This window comes from Patella vulgata, chromosome 3 (assembly GCF_932274485.2).
Source record: "Patella vulgata chromosome 3, xgPatVulg1.2, whole genome shotgun sequence".
Classification (NCBI taxonomy): domain Eukaryota; kingdom Metazoa; phylum Mollusca; class Gastropoda; family Patellidae; genus Patella; species Patella vulgata.
In genome coordinates this window covers 84,758,792-84,781,678 of record NC_065881.2, presented here as the reverse complement: position 1 = coordinate 84,781,678, position 22,887 = coordinate 84,758,792, and the positions used below count along the sequence as shown (strand labels likewise).

General features: G+C 38.0%; 1 protein-coding gene across 8 annotated transcripts in view; it reads right to left on the bottom strand.

Annotated features, from left to right (window-relative positions):
- Positions 1-22,887, bottom strand: part of LOC126816430 (genetic suppressor element 1) — a 103,601-nt gene that overhangs the window by 14,235 nt on the left and 66,479 nt on the right. For 5 of the 8 annotated variants that reach the window (XM_050542972.2, XM_050542971.2, XM_050542979.2 and 2 more), the window contains 9 exons: positions 15,076-15,291; positions 11,226-11,407; positions 10,466-10,620; positions 9,268-9,453; positions 7,713-7,925; positions 7,014-7,276; positions 5,971-6,152; positions 3,130-3,838; positions 25-240 (listed from right to left, as the gene is read on the bottom strand). In XM_050542972.2, coding sequence (XP_050398929.1) covers positions 25-240; positions 3,130-3,838; positions 5,971-6,152; positions 7,014-7,276; positions 7,713-7,925; positions 9,268-9,453; positions 10,466-10,620; positions 11,226-11,407; positions 15,076-15,291 — 2,322 coding nt within the window. The remainder of the gene's footprint in view (positions 1-24; positions 241-3,129; positions 3,839-5,970; positions 6,153-7,013; positions 7,277-7,712; positions 7,926-9,267; positions 9,454-10,465; positions 10,621-11,225; positions 11,408-15,075; positions 15,292-22,887) is intronic. The other 3 variants (XM_050542975.2, XM_050542976.2, XM_050542977.2) reach the window with 3 other exon arrangements.

The window sequence follows — 22,887 nt, the reverse complement described above, 5'->3', positions numbered from 1 at the left end:
AATGAAATTTGTTTAAGAACGAACCTTTACGTTTGTCACGTTCTATCTGCTGTAGATTAAAAGATGCTAAAAAACTACATTTATTACGATAACCTGACTCCATACACAAAACATCCACATCAACTTTTGGAATGGTCAACAACGGTGAACCACTTTTTTGTTCCTCTTCAACTACTAATGGACTTAAACTTTTCTCTCGGAATAATTTCCGCCTCTTCTTAAATCTTTCAAATTCTTTATCTGTAAGTTAGTAAGAAGATTTGGTGATTTGTTGTCGTGGAAACTCAGCGTCACTCGTAAATAATGTGATTGTGGTTAGGGATTGTCGAGCCAAAAAAACCAGTCTACAGCATGGCTTTTCCTTTAAAATATTGCCATCTTGTTTAATTTTGAATTATATTATTGACCTCATATTTAGCAAGATTTTATTTTCAAAGAATACGACCATAATTATTAGCATTATCTCAATTTCTTACTATATTTTAACTGTTTTTACCCATGAAAATTTCACTGTATTTTATTGTGTTTTACCATAATTTAACTGTTTTTACACATGAAAAGTAAAGAATTTCACTGTATTTATTGTATTTTAAGTTTAAATTGGTTGAAATTCTAATCTCGTGGCATGTAAATTGACTGACAGGTATTTTGCTCAGTTGGTCAATTTCACTGCCAGACAGTCAAGACCGGTGAATATGACTGAAACAAGAACCCTCCCTTCATGTACTATTAATAAAGGGAAGTAACTCATCTACACGGTTTCAGACCACTATTCTTGTTGCATGTAAATGTAAGGTTCTGTAACTGGGTAAATTTGACCTTCAGTCAGTTTAATCCAGTGAATATGACTGAAATACGAGGCCTGGTTTATTATTAATCTAATTTAAAGGAGAAATTCAGCCTTTGCAGATATATATCTTAAACATTATCTATAATCCTATCAATTTCACCTATGTACAAAATGAAATGAAATGAGGTTTAACGTCCTACTGTTCAGCTATGACTGGGCTAATGAAGATGGAACTATGTAAAAACTAAAGTTCAAAATATTTTTGGGGATTTAAGAACTTAAAATGCTGCATGTGCCATATTAGTCTTCGATCCAGTGCCACTCTGTCACTTGTAAATCAGGGTCAAAGTGCATGATGGCGTATGCCTGTCCTCATTTGCCCAATTGATATAAAAAAGCAGGAGTTAAATCCCATTTCATTATACATTTCATAATTAATTAAAGACAAAACTATTTCAATTTTTGTAACCGCTCCTCACCCCCATTCCCCCACCCCTAACTTTAAAAAAATCTGCAAAGGTGCAATTAAACTAAAAAAATAATTGAGGCAAATTCCCTTTAATGTACCGAGAAGTCAAAATAAAAATAAAGAATTTATCGACTACTGCATAAAAGATATGAACAGACAGAACTGATTGTTTTGGCTCTCAGTGACTTAACGAGTGATGCTGAGTGTCCAAGAATGGGTTACTTTGGTGATCTAAACTAATTTATGTTAAAAGTCATTAAATAAGTTGAAGTTAGCTACATCAGAGTTCTGAGTTATAATACAAAATATTCTTTCACTTAATGCCCAAGAGTCGAAGATTTTCCCCGCCATTTTGAAGTCCGACATAGGGGAAAGATAAAACCAGGATGTGTTTTTTTTATTGTCAACAGTAAGTGCAGGTTAGATAAACAAGAAAACAAAACAAAACATAAAAATAAAAGCAACTATTCGCGGTCTTTTAGACAATAATGTGGTCCATTATAAGCCGTCAGGTGTGGCCCATTGTAAACTGATGGGTGTGGACGATTTTAAGCCGTTGGGTGTTACCTATGGTAAACTGTTGGGGTGTGGCCCATTGTAAGCCATCAGGTGTGGCCCATTGTAAACTGTTGGGTGTGGCCCATTGTAAGTCGTCGGGTGTGGCCTATTGTAAACTGTTGGGTGTGGCCTATTGTAAACTGTTGGGTGTGGCCCATTGTAAACTGTTTGGTGTGGCCCATTGTAAACTGTCGGGTGCGGCCCATTGTAAGTCGGCGGGTGTGGCCTTTTGTAAGCCATCGGGTGTGACCCATTGTAAGCCGTCAGGTGTGCCCATTGTAAATTGTCAGGTGTAGCCCATTGTAAGTCGTCCGGAGTGGTCCATTGTAAACTGTCGGGTGGGCTCATTGTAAACAGTCAGGTGTGGCCCATCGTAAACTGTTGTGGTGTGGCCTGTAATAAACAGTTGTGGGGTCGTCCATTATAAAATGTTAGGATGTGGCCCATTGTAAACTGTCAAGTGTGGCCCATTGTAAGCCGTCAGGTGTGGCCCATTGTAAACTGATGTTGTGTGGCCCATATTGTAAACTGTCATGGTGTGGACCCTTGTACTATGTTAGGTGTGAGCTGTTGTAAACTGTCGGGTGTGGCCCCTGTGGGAATACTGTCCAATGTAAATGCAGGTTAGACAAACTTCACTTTAAAATCAAATCAAAAAATAAAAATTCAATACTTTCAATGCATTTTGGCCAAAAATCTAAAGTATTAACCAAGAATTACCAACCGATTCACCTTCATTCTATGGAGTCCCGTATAACAAAGACTTGTTAGCTATATGAACTCTTCAAATGAGTAAGCACACCCTGCTCCATGCATGATACCTGTCCAAACTTTTACCTAACCAATGCAATCTTTAATCAGAAGCAAATAGGTAGATAGCTATCAGTACAAAAATGATACACTGACCTGAAGCCAGCAAGGTCGCAACAACCAGACTGGGTGTATCAAATTAAAAGACCCCCCCCCCTCCACTTTTTTTTAATCGATTTCAACCCCAAGATAATATGGCCAAAGGCATTTCTAAAGTAAAGCCTAATCAAGACCACTGGGGTGACAGATGCAGTCTGGCCTGCATTACCACATTCTAGTGGAAGCCCTTTAGTCTAATATATAGGGGTCTTGCTGCTCTTCAATCTAATATACAGGGGTCTTGCTGCCCTTCAGTCTAATCTCTAGGGATCCTGCTTTAACGCAGGTGTAATTTATGTACAACAACAGCATCCAAATGAATGACTCCTGTTCGTAAAAAAAAAAATTATATTATTTTCCCTGGAATTAAATTTACACAAACCACAAAGAAATAATGACTCACCTTTTTTCTTTTGAACAGTACAAAGACCTAATATTGAGAGGAATTTTAATTTAGTTGGTGTTTTATCGAGGGCTAATGGGGGGCCATTTCTTATAATCATCATTCTCTCAATTCTGTCTTCTTCCTTCTCGCTCAAATCTTCATCGTCATCATCGCTGACGTAAGTTCCACTTAACCTCGCTTTGCGTAATCTCTCTTCTTCTTTATCGAGTTTACTAATGAGTGGCACCATTTTCTCCATGGCAACGTGATTAGGCACGACATCATGTGACACGACTTCAGCAGTCATTTTACTGTTTTTAGTCAAATCACTCACAATCCTTTTCATATTATAACTCTCTTTACTATGGTTACTGTGGTTACTATGGCCGACCATATTACCATGTATACCATGCATCTGATCACGTTCATTTAAATATGTTTTATGTTTATCACTTATTACCTCCCTTGGTGGTTTTTTGAGTGGAGGTACAGAGAGTTCTGTTTTACGATTATGTAAATTGGGCACTTCTAAATGTGAATACTGCATTCTACTTTCTTTTTCAAACGGACGGAATAGTCCAGTATCAGGTCTGTGTTGAGCAATTTCACCCGGTTCTTTCGGAGATATTAACGGAGGAGGCTGTCCACGAGACAGTTCGTGTTCCTGTCTATGATTCTGTTCGTATCGTCTGTGAGCTTCCACTGAGATTGTATTCCGACTTGCTTCCTGTAAATACAAAAGAACAACATTAAAAGATATATTTTTTCTGACAGTCGTGTGACAGGTTAACTCCTGTTTGGACTTGGCTCTGCGACCCAGGCATGGAATCCTTACACTTCTTCCGACTGATCCAAAGGGAATTTCATACGACCATGACAGTAGGAAGTATATATAATTCGACACACCACAGGATAGAACAATCTAGGCGTCTCTTAACATTAATGATACATTTATTCTGATAGTCGTGATACATTTATTGCAATTATTGTGATACATCTCTTCCGTTAGTTCCAATACATGTACATCTATTCTGATAGTTACGATGCATTTGTTCGGATAGTTGCGATACATTTATTCTAATAGTTGCGATACCTTTATTCCGATAGTTGAGATGCATTTGTTCCGATAGTTGTGATACATTTGTTCCGATAGTTGAGATACATTTCTTCGATAGTTGCGATAAATTTCTTCCGATAGTTGCGATAGTCATAGTTATCCTGTTTGATTGGCTAGAGTATAATAACTTCAACTTACCCTATGTTTGATTGGCTAGAGTAAAATAACATCAACTTACCCTATGTTTGATTGGCTAGAGTATAATAACTTCAACTTACCCTATGTTTGATTGGCTAGAGTAAAATAACTCCAACTTACCCTGCGTTTGATTGGCTTGAGTAAAATAACATCAACTTACCCTATGTTTGATTGGCTAGAGTACAATAACTTCAACTTACCTGATGTTTGATTGGTTAGAGTAAAATAACTCCAACTTACCCTATGTTTGATTGGCTAGAGTATAATAACATCAACTTACCCTATGTTTGATTGGCTAGAGTTACCCTATGTTTGATTGGCTAGAGTTAAATAACTCCATCTTACCCTATGTTTGATTGGTTAGAGTAAAATAACATCAACTTACCTTATGTTTGATTGGCTAGAGTTACCCTATGTTTGATTGGCTAGAGTTACCCTATGTTTGATTGGCTAGAGTAAAATAACTCCAACTTACCCTATGTTTGATTGGCTAGAGTAAAATAACTTCAACTTACCCTATGTTTGATTGGCTAGAGTACAATAACTTCAACTTACCTGATGTTTGATTGGTTAGAGTAAAATAACTCCAACTTACCCTATGTTTGATTGGCTAGAGTATAATAACATCAACTTACCCTATGTTTGATTGGCTAGAGTTACCCTATGTTTGATTGGCTAGAGTAAAATAACTCCAACTTACCCTGCGTTTGATTGGCTAGAGTATAATAACATCAACTTACCCTATGTTTGATTGGCTAGAGTTACCCTATGTTTGATTGGCTAGAGTAAAATAACTCCAACTTACCCTATGTTTGATTGGCTAGAGTAAAATAACTTCAACTTACCCTATGTTTGATTGGCTAGAGTATAATAACATCAACTTACCTTATGTTTGATTGGTTAGAGTTACCCTATGTTTGATTGGCTAGAGTAAAATAACATCAACTTACCCTATGTTTGATTGGCTAGAGTAAAATAACATCAACTTACCCTATGTTTGATTGGCTAGAGTTACCCTATGTTTGATTGGCTAGAGTTAAATAACTCCATCTTACCCTATGTTTGATTGGTTAGAGTAAAATAACTTCAACTTACCCTGCGTTTGATTGGCTAGAGTTACCCTATGTTTGATTGGCTAGAGTATAATAACATCAACTTACCCTATGTTTGATTGGCTAGAGTTACCCTATGTTTGATTGGCTAGAGTAAAATAACTCCAACTTACCCTATGTTTGATTGGCTAGAGTAAAATAACTTCAACTTACCCTATGTTTGATTGGCTAGAGTATAATAACATCAACTTACCTTATGTTTGATTGGTTAGAGTTACCCTATGTTTGATTGGCTAGAGTAAAATAACATCAACTTACCCTATGTTTGATTGGCTAGAGTAAAATAACATCCACTTACCCTATGTTTGATTGGCTAGAGTTACCCTATGTTTGATTGGCTAGAGTTAAATAACTCCATCTTACCCTATGTTTGATTGGTTAGAGTAAAATAACTTCAACTTACCCTGCGTTTGATTGGCTAGAGTTACCCTATGTTTGATTGGCTAGAGTTACCTATGTTTGATTGGCTAGAATATAATAACTTCAACTTACCCGTTGTTGATTGAGATTTCTACCATCTAGTAAATGTGATGGTGTTTTATGATGATTATCCAGACGTGAATCAGGTAACGTACGTTTATAATCGTGATGATGCGGAGGAAGTGGTGATTTATATTTATCATTATATAGGACATCACGAGGTGTTCCTTGTGTGATCGAACCAAACTTGGCAGCTGAAAATTTTTTTAAAAAATAATACTTGAGATTTTTCACAAGTTTCTGAATAAAATACAATCTATATTTTTTTTATACTTTCGATGGCCTCCACTACATGAAGATTTGACCAGTTGTAGTGGAAGGTCGCGTCAGGGGTTGTATGAGCAGTTTTTGACCCTATGCTTTACTGATTTACTAACCAGTGCTGATGTTTCTACTGGGGTTCCCACAGATCCGTGCACCACATGCCAATAACTCGCTGTAACAGACCGTTTCATTGGCTTATCCCTCACATCAACAATAACATGGGTTATGTAACAACTCTTCCAGATCCTAGTGTAGTAAAGTCAAGTAAAATGGAATTTTACACAGGCAGCTGCGTTTCAATATCTCTCCATTAAAGATACATTATGTAAAATTTACATAAACAGATAGCTATTCTTGCTATAATAGTTTGAAAAATAGATAGTGCAAAATGAATATATTGAAACTTTCATTTGCGAGTGAAGATATTGGCCTTTGAAGGTTTGACAAGATGTGTGCATTAATTGCAACCACCGTACTGGTTGTTCAAAGCTAAGCCTCTCTGCTCCATTTTTAAATTACATCAAAATATGGCTGAACCGTTCTAATCTACTTAATATCGGAGATATCCTATGGCATCGAGAGTTGATTATGGTCTGGATAAGTTAATAAATGTCTAATTAATAGTTTAAATAAAATTTCAGGCCTAAAGAAAGACCTACAATAGACAGTCCCCTATTTAAATATCTCTACAATGACTGCGTTTGGCAAGGGATAAAAAGAAGAGATCCCCGTTTCAATATCTCTCCACTGACTTCATTTGGCGAGGGATAAAAAGTTAAAATTTCCTGTACCCGCTAATTCTTCTCGATGTTGTTCCTGTCGATGATTGAATTCATGCCCAGCATTCTGTGTGATATATTCTCTTCGATCATGCTCTAATTTTAATCGCTCTAAAGTCCGCTGACTTTCTCTTTCTAAATCTCGTTCTCGCATTCTTTGAGCAGCTTCCTTTTCTCGTTCCTTCTCACGCCATTTTTCTTTTTCTCGTTCCTTCTCTCGATCTTTTTCTTTTTCTCGATCTATTTCCCTCTGTCTTTCATCTTCAAGTCGGGCTCTGATATAAAAATAAATCAAAAATAATCAACATTGTCCGTTTGAATGGAACTGTGAGTTATTCCCCTTCGACTGTTTAACCTTAATACAGATATATATTATATATAAGTACAATTCCATCGTCAAAACCGTAGTACCAACTAGGTCATATTGGGACTAACACCTGGTTCAATTTTATTTCAATAATTAGCTTGCACATAGGGGTCTTTAGCACATAGGGGTCTTTAGCAGTGGCAGGAAACTGGAGGATTTGGAGAAAACCCACGAGGTTGGACAGGAGACCCTAAACCTTGTCACGTACAAACAGGGAATCGAAACCATGCCAGTTGACTCATTGACAGATCTTATGATACAGCATGCACATGCTAACCATTCGGCCATCCAACTCCCCAAAAACAATCTGTTATAGCAAATTGATTACAAGAAAATATTAATACCGTTCAACTGACAGAGCCGGAGATCGTGGATCCAAACTTTGAGCAGCACTAGGGGAGATGTAGGGATACTGGTGAAGTAGTTCTGGGGGATACCGCCCTCCTGCAGCTAATAATGGGTGAACACCAGGGTGTCCCATCATAGTCGGATGAGAGAAGGGCATAAACGATGGTTGCATCATTCGATATCTCTCTAATATTAGAGGATCTTCAAATCTGAAATAAAAATAAAAGCATTAATCAAGAGGCATTATAACATATCTAACATTTTTAATTTTATGCCGCATATGTTTTAAAAATATCAACAAATATCTAAAAGGAAGGAGAGAGAGAGAGAGAAATGGGGTTTAACGTCCACTCGACACAAACTAGGTCATTTTGGGACTATCATATGGTATAATTTTATTTCAATAATTCGCTTGCGCGCAGGGGTCTTTAGCAGTGGGAGGAAACCGGAAGACCCGGAGAAAACCCACGAGGTTGGACAGGCGACCCTACTCCTTGCCACGTACACCCGGGGATTCCAAACCATGCGAGTGGACTCAATGACAGGCTTTGTGATACAGCACGCACGTGCTAACCTTTCGGCCATCCACCCCCCACTAAGAGGAAGAAAAGGGCGGAAGAGCAAGTGAGTTTGGATTCGATGAAGAACCGAAACCAATCCTTGTAAATAATTCATGATAAAAGTTCCGGGATAACAAAATTTATGTATATGAACCATGATGTCATCATAGGCATCTTGGGAATTGTGACACCATATACATTTATACCATCATACGCTCAATGTTGAGAGAAATTGAACAATTTTTTGGAAATGAAATGGAGTTTAACGACCTACTGTACTGCTCCTAAACTGGGCTAATGAAGACGGGGAACCATTTTTTGAACTAATATTCCTTTTAAAAATTCAACTTTTGTAATATTGTAGTTAACCAAGAATTAAGAATTCCTAAATGACAGACGAAAAACAAAAAGTAGGATTGCCAGTTACCTATGGCTTGTGGTGGTGATTTCGATCCTTGGTGGGAGCGTAGTTTGCTTGGAGTGAGAGAGAGATGGGGGTTTAACGCCTACTCGACACAAGCCAGGTCATTTCGGTACTAACATATGGTTCAATTTTATTTCAATAATTTGATTGCGCATAGGGGTCTTTAGCAGTGGAGGGGAAACTGGAGGACCTGGAGAAAACCCACGAGGTTGGACAGGTGACCTTACTTCTTGCCCAATACAACCAGGGAAATCGAAACCATGCCAGTTGATTCAATGACAGACCTTATGATACAGCGCTCTCACGCTAACCATTTGGATATCCCCCCTCCCCAAGACATATGACAAGGTCAGCTGCCTAGTCGTTCAGATGAGACAAAAAAAAGAGGTCACGTGTATACATTGGCAGTTGGAATTCGCTATAAGAGTAGGCCGTAGAGCCGCTGCTAGGGCAAAATTTCCCAAATAGCACACTGTATGGCGCAGAACAGTATGATGTCAAACCCCATTTCATTTCATATTCCACACGGACTATAATACAAGTTCATTTAATTAAGAAACAAATTACCTGTAAGCTGGATGAGAATAATGTGAAGCCAGCAATGCTGAGTGATAGGCAGCGTAGGCAGGATCCATTCCAAAACCTGGGGGTACAGGTTGTCGGATATCTTCACCATGTCTATATGGCTGAAATCCTCGAGTTAAACTTTCATCCCTACCAGATTGTAATAGACCAGGATTAGAATGTGGCGTACTAAAAATAACATTTATAAATGATAGATTGCCAGGCAACAAAACATACGCCCACAGCAGCTAAATTGTCCGAGCGGTTGACAAGGGTTGTCACATATTTATTCTTTTGTAGGTAATTAAGGGCATTTAATAGACAATTTCATACAGATGACATCATAAATTTCGTCGTTTGAGGGTTCACAAGGTTCTAAAAACTAAAACAAGTGCCGTAACACGGACAGACGGACGAAAGGACGGACGGGGGCGACGGCAATATACGACCACATTTCCATGTGGGCGTATAATAAAAATAACAGTGCCAATCTGATTAAAACACAGATCCTATTCATTTTCGTTTTTATAGTTTAAAATTTCGTTTTACTTGTCTTTACTACACTTGGATCTGGAAGATTTGTTATGTTACCGCTGTTTTGGTTGAAGTGAGGGATTAGCCAATGAAACGGTCTGTTACGGCGATTTCTTGGCATGCGATGCACAGAACTGGGGGTAAACCACTAGAAATTAACGCTGATTCATTAATCAATGTCTGACGTCATAGAGTCAAAAGCCACTTGTACGACCCCCCGACACGACATGTACAACTGGTCAGATCTTCATGAAGTGTAGGCCATCGAAAAGAAATATAGATCTGTATTTTAATCTAATAGTAAATGAAAGAGATAATATGAGATATATTTAATAGGGTAGTCAGATTCTTGTAAACTTTTGTCCTGAACAACTATCTGACCAGAGAAAGAGAGATGGCGTTCAACGTCCACTCGACACAATCTAGGGACTAACATATGGTTCAATTTTATTTCAATAATTTGTTTGTGACTAGGGGTTTTTAGCAGTGGGAGGAAACCGGAGAACCTGGAGAAAGCCCACAAGGTTGGACAGGCTACCCTACTCCTTGTCCCTTACAACAGGGGAATCGAAACCATGCCAGTTCACTCAATGACAGGCCTTATGATACAGCATGCACGTGCTAACCATTCGGCTATCCAGAAAGATGATGAAACAGATCTACTTACATTCTAGCTGAATGTGGCAGTGAATGTCCTTCTTTACTCGATCTATCATCCTCGCGCGAGTGACGGGATAACGGACGTTGATCACGTTCCTGTTTAAGACCTAGAGATTCGTAGTTTGATGATGTGCTATGGCCTGATGGGATTCTGTCTATATTCTGAAAAGAAAAGAAAAATAGCCAAAATCAAAATCTTATGGTTCTGATCAGCAAAGCAAGTCATTTTTAAATATAAGTTGCCAGGAATGAAACATACGCCAACAGTTTGCGCAGTCCACTAGAGTTGGCATATATTTGTTCTTTTGTTGGCTATAAAAGAATTTACTAGACACTAAAAACTGATTAAGAGCAATAGCCCATTAAATAACATTATACAACATCTAAATCTGCCTATTGCAGGTTTTTCTTTAGGCCTGAAATGTTATCTAAATCACTAATTAGACATTAATTAACTTATCCAGACCATAATCAACTCTAGATGGCATTGCTAGCCTACGATATTTAGCGGATTTGAAAACATTTTGTGATGGATGATTTAATGTTAAAATGGCCAATCAAGACTTTGTTATCATACCAACATCAGTAATGACAACCAAGACTAAACTAAAAATTCAAATCCCAATATCTCGGTTCAGAGTGGAGCAATTCGACAGAAATTTTCAGCCTATTCTATTTACGTTATCTATTTTATTAACAATCATAGCGAGAACTGTCAACTCTTTAGTTAATCTCCCATAATGCCCCCTTAAATGCCAATAACTTACGTGTCTGATGTCACTAGCAAGAGCTGACTGGTGAGATGGAGTGGGTGCTATGGTAACAACGGGTGGAGATGTCAAGGTCGAAGTATGACTAGAATATACGAGGGGTGGAGGAGCACGTTTAGGCGTTGATGACCTTGGGCTACTGTTGTTACTGTTTGGACTAGAGTGTTTGATGACATCATCTGAAAGCAGAAACACTGATTAATCATAAGGGGAGATAATTCTTGTTAACAAAATAAAATCATTTCTAATGTTAATATATCAATAACTCTCTTCCAAAACACCTTAAAATATGGCCAAGCGTCTAATGCCTTGTTGATAAATCTTAACCAATCAAATTAATAGATGTCTGTCATGTGATCTGATTTTCTAAAATTGAACCTATCTTTAATCCTTTTTTTTTTAACCCTAAGGAGCGAGAAAGACAGAGAAATGGGGTTTACGGCCACACAACAAACTGAGTCATTTTGGGACTAACATATGGTTCAATTTTATTTCAATAATTGGCTTACGAGTAGGGGTCTTTAGCAGTGGGACCCAGAAAAAACCCCACCAGGTTGGACAGGTGACCCTATTTCATGTCACCCCGCCACTTATGATGTCAGGCGCACGTGTTAAACCACTACTCTATAGACCTGACCTGGTCTTACTAAATATGTAACATTGAAATAAATATCTTGCTATAATGTTAAAAATTGATTGATCAGCAAAATATTGAAGTGAAAGTATAATTTAATTGTTAGGGCTGTAATGCTGAAATTTCACATGGCATTTAAAGAGTTTTGGAAGAAAGTTCTTCATATTACATGTTTTTATTTATCTCTGTAAGTTTTTTCATTTATATAATTTTTTTACTGGTAAATAAAATATCTTATAAAGATATTAACTGTGGTATAAATCAATTATATATTCATTATAACATTAATAAACAATTAATTAACAGTTTATATCCATAGTGTATCTTCTCAAACGTGAAATATCAAGTTACCATCATGCCCAATCTAAATGTAATTTTACCGTTTATTGTATACCCACTGGCGCTAGAATAAAACTATTCTAATCGTTATTACAAGAAACGTTTTATTTATCGTATTACAAGATTGTATTATTGTTTATCAGCCATATAGATGGACAGCTACATTAAGGCCTACTCTTATAGTGAATTCCAACCGCCAAGGGACCTCGGTTTTTCATCCCATCCAAGCAACTATATGTTGTCCTTTGCCAGATCCTCAGTCTTGCACCACTGACAAGGAGGAACCAGGTCAGGAAATCCTAATGAACTTTCTCGGCCTACGCAGGGATCGAAGACAGGACCTGGTTAGCGAGCCAGCATCTTACTCACTGAGCCACCGTGGCTCCCTACTTTGCTGTTGAAACCCGGGATCAATGTTGACGGTGTGCTATAAGGGAAATTTTTCCAAACAGTAATTGAACTGTCAATGGCTATTTCACCTGTGCCCCAGGATGTATACAGGACCGCGTGTTACGCACCTCATCGGGAGGAGAGAGAGAGAGAGAGAAATTGGGTTTAACGTCCACTCGACACAAACTAGGTTATTTCGGGACAAACATATGGTTCAATTTTATTTCAATAATTTGCTTACGCGTAGGGGTCTTTAGCAGTGGGAGGAAACCGGACAGGCGACCCTACTCCTTGTCATGTACAACCGGGGAATAGAAACCCCGCCAGTTGATTCAATGACAGACCGTATGATACAGCGCGCACGTACTAACCATTCAGCCATCCCCCCCCCACCCTCACACCTCATCGGAAGGATTAAATAAGAAAAGGAATTGTTTTCATACTAGCACCAGGGATCTTAATTCATTATAACATTTGATTACTTTGGAACCGTTTTTAAAAGATTGTCATGTTCCTTGCCTATTGAAACAAAAGATTAAAATATTTCAATGCAATAAAAATAATATTTAGAAAGACAAAAAGCAAAAAAAAAAAAGAAAAAAAAAAAGATAATATAAATTTAAAGAGGGTTCCACAAATACAATGAGTTACATAAAAGTTATTTGATATGCAAAACAATTAAGGGTGTTCACAACACTAAAGTGAAAAATATTTTTAATAAGCTGAGAAGAAAATTAAAGACAATTAAATTCGATAAAAAAGGGGGCGGGTCAAGTCATTGAATCAAGTCATAGTTACAGCTATATGCATTAAAGAACCTTCAAATACTGTTTTCCATTATTTAATTTATATCAGTCTATTTTTAGTGTGCTATCAGGCATAGTGTAGATTAGTATCCCTCTGTTAATCTTAGCTTCTTTAATCCCCTGGATTAAATCCCCTTTTAAAATACACCACAACTACAAAAGTTTGTTAGTCTGTGTGTGAACTCCTCAAATCAAAAGTGACACTGGGTGTTCATGAGGGGTGGGGTGAAGGGAGATGGGTAAATATACCCTGTCTCATGTACAACACACCCTAATAATTACAGACCCTGGGTGTTCATGAAGGGTGGGTTGAGGTGGCAGGGGTAAATATACCCTATCTCATGTACAACAAACCCTAATAATTACAGACCCTGGGTATTCATGAGGGGTGGGTTGAGGGGGCGGGGGTAAATATACCGTCTCATGTACAACACACCCTATAATTACAGACCCTGGGTGTTCATGAGGGGTGGGTTGAAGGGAGATGGGTAAATATACCCTGTCTCATGTACAACACACCATAATAATTACAGACCCTGGGTGTTCATGAGGGGTGGGGTGAAGGGAGATGGGTAAATATACCCTATCTCATGTACAACACACCCTAATAATTACAGTCCATACTACAGTCTTGGCAATAAAATTAAGTTCTTAAGACAAATCAATAACCCTTCCCCCCCCCCCTCGAATGTTACTACACTACCCCACACCTGAAAAACAGGCATGTATATGGCAACATGGTCTTGATGATTAATATAAATTGGGACCCCAATATCCAGGTTGGTAAAAAAAGAGGGGTTTAACATCCAGTCAACACACAATTGGTCATTTTGGGACTAATATACAGATACCTGGAGAATGAAGTGGATGGAGAGAGAAATGGGTTTAACGTCCACTTGACACAAACTAGATCATTTCGGGACTAACATATGGTTCAATTTTTATTTCAATAATCCGCTTACGAATAGGGGTCTTTAGCAGTGGGAAGAAACCGGAGGACCCGGAGAAAACCCACAAGGTTAGACAGGCGACCCTACTCCTTGTCAGGTACAACCAGGGAATCGAAAACACATGCCAGTTGACTCAATGGTAGACCTTGTGATACAATGTACACGCGCTAACAACTTGGCCATCCAACTCCCCTCAGAATGCAATGGGGTTGAATGTCTTGTCATATGGTTATTTTTTCCTGTGATCTGGTGTATATAGAAGAATTTTACCTGGACAGTCGATCCTTTATCGTGCACGTCAACAGGTACACAGGTGGACCCATTTTTTTGGGTCCCATCTGAAGAACTAGACAAAAAAGATGCTACCCCTGGCCACTTGGAACTGGACTTGAACCATTAAATATTTGGGGTAAGGGATGTCCTGATGTCTGAGAGTGGAATGTAATGAGAATTGTCAGAACTTGTTTTTGAAACTAACATATTATTTTTCCTAAAAAAACCCAAAATATCCCTGTTTTTATTAAGAGAAGAACATTAGCAAGCTGTGAAAATATTGGTCAGAAAAAAAAAAATACTGACAAGGGTCCCCCCCCCCCCCACTCCTACAAGAAAAATTGAAATAAAAAAAAGCTATCATCATTAAGAAAACTTGATGATGTCCAAATATACCAAATTAGGGCAAGCCACCATACAACAGCTAAATGGTAACGATTTTATGTAAAAAATACCGGCAGGATCTTTAGCCTGATAGGCCAATTTCCTCAGCGCGGCGGCGAAACTGGACGTACGTGTGGCATTCAGTGCCGAATTGTTGCTAACGGAATTCAAACCGTTGCTAGGAGAGACTTGATTCAGAGGTGGAACCGTTGCGGTGTTTCTTGCAAGTTTTGATCCAGCAGGACTCAGCATGGTTAATGGTGGGGGTTTACTACCTTGTACCAAACCTGAAAAATATAAATAACGCAAAACATTAAAACATGGAATACATTGAAACGTTGTCTGCTAATAATATGCAGGCCTGGAAATAACAGTTTTAGATGTACCTGACAAATGAAATAGTACCCGACATTTTCAACTTAGTGCCGGACATGTATTAATAATATTAATAAAAAAGACAAATCAGTGTGCCAGATAAACATTTCATTTTTTGAATTTAGATGGGTATTATTGCGGAATAGTCAATTCTTGCGATCATTAGGATCCAAGATGTGTTATTGTGACACAATATATTGCAATACAGCCAAGATCATTCCAATACATACTACAATATCTGTTACAAAATCCATTGTACATACTGATCAAAATTGAATCATTCATGAACTGGCCCCAAGTTCACAAAGCATTGTCTATGGAGAAGAATCTACTCAACTTTCAATCACAGTTTATGAGAAATATCTTTGATCCAGAAACACAAAACTTTACATAGTTTCTTATTGATGTATTTGATTCATTAAAACAACAAACATTTTATACAGGACTATATTTTAGTTAAAGATACATTATGGGAGATTAGATAAAGAGCTGGAAGTTCTCACTATAATAGTTAAAAACTAGATAATGTAAAGGGAATTTGCTGAAAATTTCAGTCAAATTGATTCACTCTGAACCGAGATTTTAGCGATTGAATTTTCAGCCTAGCCTTGATCATCATTACTAAAGTCTGTCTGATAAAAAACATAGTCTCGATTATCCATTTCATGATTAAGTTACGAGTGGAGGTCGAACAGCAAATCGGAACCTAATCCAATAAACGTCGCAGGCTAGCGATGACATCAAGAGTTGATATGGTCTGGATAAGTTATTTAATGTTTAATTAATAATTTAGATAACATTTTAGGCTTAAAGAAAGACGTGCAATAGACAGATTTAGCTCTTGTATAATGTATGTTTAATATGATTAATACAATGACGTCATTATTAATGTGACGTCATAATGTATGTTTAATGAAGAGAAGAATTTTAAGTAGATTCTTAAATTAGGTCTGAGAATGCTTTGTGAACATGAGGCCTGTTCTTTCTTTGAGAAATCTACTTTCAGTTTGCAAGGTATTTAAAATCTCTAAAATAATGATCACAGTCTTTTAAAACGTAGACAAAAATACACACTTTTCTCATTTCAAATACAATCAGCCATCATGGGGCAACAGTTGTATGCAATCCGCAATACGCAATAAAAACTGAACGGGTAATTGCAGAATGAGTTGAATTATTGAAATGTTCTCCTCACTTTACCTACAGCTAGAAATAGACATGGATTAACCTAGTGGGTCCCGAACATATAATACGATTTATATTCTACATTTACACCTTCAACATCGCACAACGAAAACAGTTCCTAAATATTTAATGAAAGTGGGTAAATAGTCTAAGCCTCATTACCTCGTGTTATAGATATTTAGTCACTGAGGCGTAGTAAGACACGTTTAGAAATATGGTACATTTAAAGTAGCTAAGTCTCTAACTCAATATCTTTTCCCAGTAAGATCACAACAATGTTGATTTAAATTGACATATAATTCATGTTTTTAATGTTGAAGACTTTTGATGATCTTCTTTGATTGGCATTTAGTAATTGAAAATATTAACACAAGGTACAATTTTATGGATACACAATTACTGAGTTTAATACTAAGTGACAATTCGACGAGGATACTCTCCTCTGTATCAAGCAAATTTGACCTTGCGTTACTTTGGATGATATTGAGTTAGAGACTTAGCTACTTTAAGTTAATTTTGCTTTGCAAGTATTTCAGATACATGAAATCGGTCAGACTGTGAAATGGGAAACCTCAGGGACAGATAATGACACAGGCAACAGAGCTATAATGTTTGACAAAGAGTGTACATTGTGTATAATTAAATTGCATATTCTGATATTATATATTTTGTGATTGTTCAACAATACGTGGGTTTAATTCCCCAGGTAAATACATCATAATCTGTTACACACGCAGGTTATTAATACAATATGTCCGCTTGATTTTAACTAGAGATAAGCAATCACCAGGAAAACATTTCCGTGGGACTGGATAACACAGATAGTTCCGTGTGACTGGATAACACAGACAGTTCCGTGGGACTGGATAACACAGATAGTTTTGTGGGACTGGATAACACAAATAGTTTCGTGCGACTGGATAACACAGATAGTTCCGTGAGACTGGATAACACAGATAGTTCTGTGGACTCAAACAATTCTGTGGGTGAAGGGAACAGTTCTACATGTGAAGGTGCAGATCTTAGAACAGTTCTGTGTGGTTGGAAAACAGTTCTGTGGTACCTTAGAACAGTTCTGTGTGGTCAAAGAACAGTTCTGTAATCATGGCTGTTTTATAGAATCTAAATAGAGTTTTGGTACCCATGGTATAATCTAGAGAAATTTGTTTATTTTTCTCTGTACAAGTTTAACAATAAGGTGTAATTGTGTAATAATGTATTGTATAAGGTATAATTGTGTGATAGTGTATAATGTACATGTATAAATGTGTAATATTGTATAACAATAAGGTATAATTTTGTAATATTGTATAACAATAAGGTATAATTTTGTAATATTGTATAACAATAAGGTGTAATATTGAATAATAGTAAGGTGCAATATTGAATAACAATACAGCATAATCGTGTAATATTGAATAATAGTAAGGTGTAATATTATATAACAGTATATACATTATAATTGTGTAATATTGAGAGTATATGATCTATATATAGATTGTCAGGTATATTATATTAATCTATTATTTATACAACATCATGTTACAATTTATAATCAATACCCTTCACACCATTATACTCATAATACACACTGATAATACACACTACAACAAAATAATACAATACAGTATGGTGTCTTGAAATGAAATGAAATGGGGTTTAACGTCCTACTGTTTTTGCTCTGCTTGGGCTAATGAAGACGGGCATAAACCATACAGTGTGCTTTGAGGGAAATTTTGCCTGGACAGCGACACTATGGCCTATATCGAATAACTGCCAAGGGATCTTTTACATGCATACCAATATGTACACGGGACCTCGGTTTTCCATCCCATCCGAACGACTAGACAGCTGTCCTTGTCAGGCCCTTCGTCCTGCATCACTGACAAGGAAAAACCACGCAGGAAAATCTGGATGAACTTTCTCGGCCAATGCAGGGAACGAACACCCGACCTTCGAGCTAGCAAGCCAGCGTCTTACCCACTTGAACCTTTACTACAATAGAATGGAGGCTCAACAGCTCGTCCATACTTTTCTTTTTGTCTCTTTGAGACTAACATATGGTAATAAGAGGGTTTAGCCACCCACCCCTCAAACTACAAAGACATCCTTTAATATTCAATTACTACAATGTACATCAGAACATATAAGTCAATTTTCCATCTTTGTCCTTTAATTATTAACCAAATTGTTTAGCTCATAAAATAAAATAAAACCAATCAGAAAAACGTAGAAATTTTTGTAAACTCTATGAATATTTGACGAATAAAACAGATGATACGCCCAATATAGCGAGACATAATTAAAGTGAAAAGAGATCATTATACGATTGTCTTTTGATTGGTTAACAACAATATGAATCATTTAATAGAAAAAGATGACATTAAAGAGGTCAGCAGTTAACCATGGTTTGTATTAAACAGCTGTTACTTGCCTCCATCATACTATAAATAATTTAACACAATAGCAATAATTTTTTATAACCAAGTGACACAATTAACTTGCCATAAAAACAGAGACTTCATCTGTCTGATTCTGAAATCATAGAGAGAGAAAGAGAGAGAGAGAGAGAGAGAGAGAGAGAGAGAGAGAGAGAGAGAGAGGAGGTTTAATGTCCACTCGACACAAACTAGGTCATTTTGAGACTAACATATGGTTCAGTTTGAGTTCAATGATTCGCTTTCGCGTAGGGGTCTTTAGCAGTGGGAGAAAACTGGAAAACCTAGAGAAAACCCACGAGATTGGACATAGGACCCTACTTCTTGACAGTACAACCGGGGAATCAAAACCACGAAATCAAATCAAAACCACACCAGTTGACTCAATGACAAACCTTATGATACAGAGAGTCATTTCGGGACTAACATATGGTTCAATTTAATTTCAACAATTCGATTGCAAGTAGGGAGTCTTTAGCAGTGGGAGAGAAACGAAGGAGGGTGGGAGGGAGAGAGAGAGCTGCACTGGTCACATCAGCCGAATCGTTCGGCCAAATCGATCGGCCGAATCAATTGGCGCCGAATTTTATTCCGCCGAATGGGTGGACACACTAGCCGAATGCTTCGCCCGATTCAACCTGTCGATTGCATCACCTTTCACGTCACATGATTAAACATGGCGGCGTCTATGTCTTCAATCTATCACGTGACTTCTCGATATGAGTGGTGATTGGCTAATGAATTCTATATTCGGCTGAATATATCAAACCTGTTTGATTCGGGCGAATCATTCGGCCGAATAGAAATTCGGCCGAATGACAGTGGACACACTAGGCGAATTTCTACACCGAATGAATCATTCGGCTAGTGTGTCCACCGCTAGAGAGAGAGAGAGAGAGAGAGAGAGAGATATGGAAATGAGATTGAGATCAGTGGTTTTTAACACCAAACTACTATACAATGGGTTTATTTATTTCGTTTTACCCTCCAGCACCGTAAGTCTACTCATCCATGTAAATTACATTGTTGAAAATATCTACCTTCGACATAAGTCAGGTATATTACATCCTGGTATTCAAGGTGAATAAATCAAATTTTTTTTTTTTGTCTGACATCAATTTGTGACAAGTTAGCTGTCACATTATGATATATTGATGATGTTCATATGTCATACAAATATGTCTGTAAATATATAAAATTTGTCAGTAGAGGTAGATCTATAAACAAGGTCACATGTCATTTTTTTTATATCTTTTGATAAAATGAAAAGGGGTTTAACAACCCACATATTTACACTACCAGGGTAATATGAGAGAGAGAGAGAGGGAGAGAAAAGAGAGAGAGAGAGAGAGAGAGAGAGAGATGGGGTATAACATCCGTTCCAACACACAAACCACCTGTCCAACCACCGTGTGGGTTTTCTCCAGGTCCTCAGGTTTCCTTCCACTGCTAAAGACCCCTACCAGCAAGCAAATTATTGAAATAAAATAGAACCATATGTTAGTCTCAAAATGACCTAGTTTGTGTCAAGTGGACGTTAAACCTCATATCTTTCCCTTTCTTCAAATACACTTACACGTAAACCCAATTCATCCTCCCTTTTTCACTCCTAGTCTATGTCCAGGTCCTGTATACACATTTGCGTGCACGTAAAAGATCCCTTGACAGTTGGAATTCGATGTAAGAGTAGGCCGTAGTGCCGCTGTCCGGGTAAAATTTCCCTCATAGCACACTGTAGATGGCATATACACGTCTTCATTAGCCCAGTTCGGAGCAGAACAGTAGGACATTAACCCCGATTTCATTTCATTTCATGATAGAAAAATATCCTTAAAATTACGAGAGTAGGAATAATGAAGATTAACAATTCATTTGTTGATAACAAATCAATGGATATTTATTCTACGCTGTTTTTTATTCAGAAGTGGTAATCGGCTTTCTATTTTATGTTGCATTAATATAAAACTTCTAATCCTCTTGGGCAGAAATCTCTTGAAAACCTTTCAATACACAAAAACTTCCATTACTAACGTTGGATGATCCTCCATCAGAATAATGTAATGTTATTTATAGTGATTTAAGTAAATAGACTTGTTCAGTTTATTGATCTCTGAAACAAGGTGTATTTCTAGAACATCTCACATCACTTCCTGATTATATTTATACAGATTGATTGTATCATAACAAATTCTTTCTGAAATCTATCCCTGCAAATAGGTAAGTACTTGTGACAAGTGACATGCTTTAGGCAGGATATGTTTGGTCTTTCTAGATTGTATCATAACAAATTGTATACCAAATTACTAATAAAGTCTATATTTCTGAAATCTACCACTGTAAATAGTTTCTATTGACACTGATTCAAGTTTTAGACAGGATTTACATTTAATCCTACTCTTTCTAAAACAAACGGAGGGTTGGATGGCCGAATGGTTAGCACTTGCACGCTGTACCATAAGATCTGTCATTGAGTCAACTGGCGTGGTTTGAATTCCCTGGTTATACGTGACAAGAAGTAAAGTCGCCTGTCCAACCTCGTGGGTTTTCTCTGGGTCCCCCAGTTTCCTCCCACTGCCAAAGACCCCTATGCGCAAATTAAACCATGTGTTAGACCCGAAATGGCCTAGTTTGTGTCGAGTGGATGTTAAATCCCCATTTCTTTCTCTCTAAAACAAACAATTTTATGTCATTAATTCGCTTGTGAAGAAACCGGAGAACCCAGAGAAAACCCATTCGGTTGGACAGACAAAACTACTCCTTGTCACAAACAAGCGGGGAATTGAAACCACGTCACTTGACACAATGACAGATCTTCAGCCACCCATCCCCTTGGGTTAATGAAGACGGACATACACGAGGGGAATTTTGCCCAGACAGCTGCATTTCCGCTTATTCTTCATCAAATGCCAACTGTCATGAGTTCTTTTACGTGCACATCAACTAGCCGCTTTTCCTTGCCAGGCACTCAACCCTACACCACGGACATGAGGGAGGAATGTTTGCGGCCAACACCAGGTACTCAACCCTATACCACTGACATGGGGGAGTAATGTACGCGGCCACAATCAGGCACTCAACCCTACACCACGGACATGGGAGCCAACGACAGGCACTCAACCCTACACCACTGACATGTTGGAGGAATGTTCGCGGCCACAACCAGGCACTCAACCCTACACCACGGACATGGGAGCCGACACCAAATACTCAACCCTATACCACTGACATGTGGGAGTAATGTTCGCGGCCAGCACCATGACTGAACCCTGGACCTCCTGGTTAGTGAGCCAGCACCTTACTCACTGAGCCACCATGTCCAGCACCATGACTGAACCCTAGACCTGCTTAATGACCTACACACTGAGCCACCGTGTCCAACACCAGGATTGAACCCTAGACCTTCTGCTAAATTAACCAGTGACCTACACACTGAGCCACCGTGTACAACACCAGGACTGAACCCTAGACCTCCTGCTAAATTAACCAGTGACCTACACACTGAGCCACCGTGTCCAACACCAGGACTGAACCCTAGACCTCCTGCTTAATGACCTACACACTGAGCCACCGTGTCCAACACCAGGATTGAACCCTAGACCTCCTGCTAAATTAACCAGTGACCTACACACTGAGCCACCATGGCCAACACCAGGACTGAACCCTAGACCTCCTGGTTACTAGGCCAGCACCTTACCCACTGAGCCACTGTGTCTAGCCCAGGCTTGCGTTACATGTACATGTACCATGTAAATATAAAGTCAAGGCCTAGAGAATAAATTCAATCAATAAGTTGAATACGACTTGTTAATGGGATTGTGATATACAGGTGAATATCAATTACCTGGAACCAACGGCCTATTTACATAACATAAATCATCAACAGCT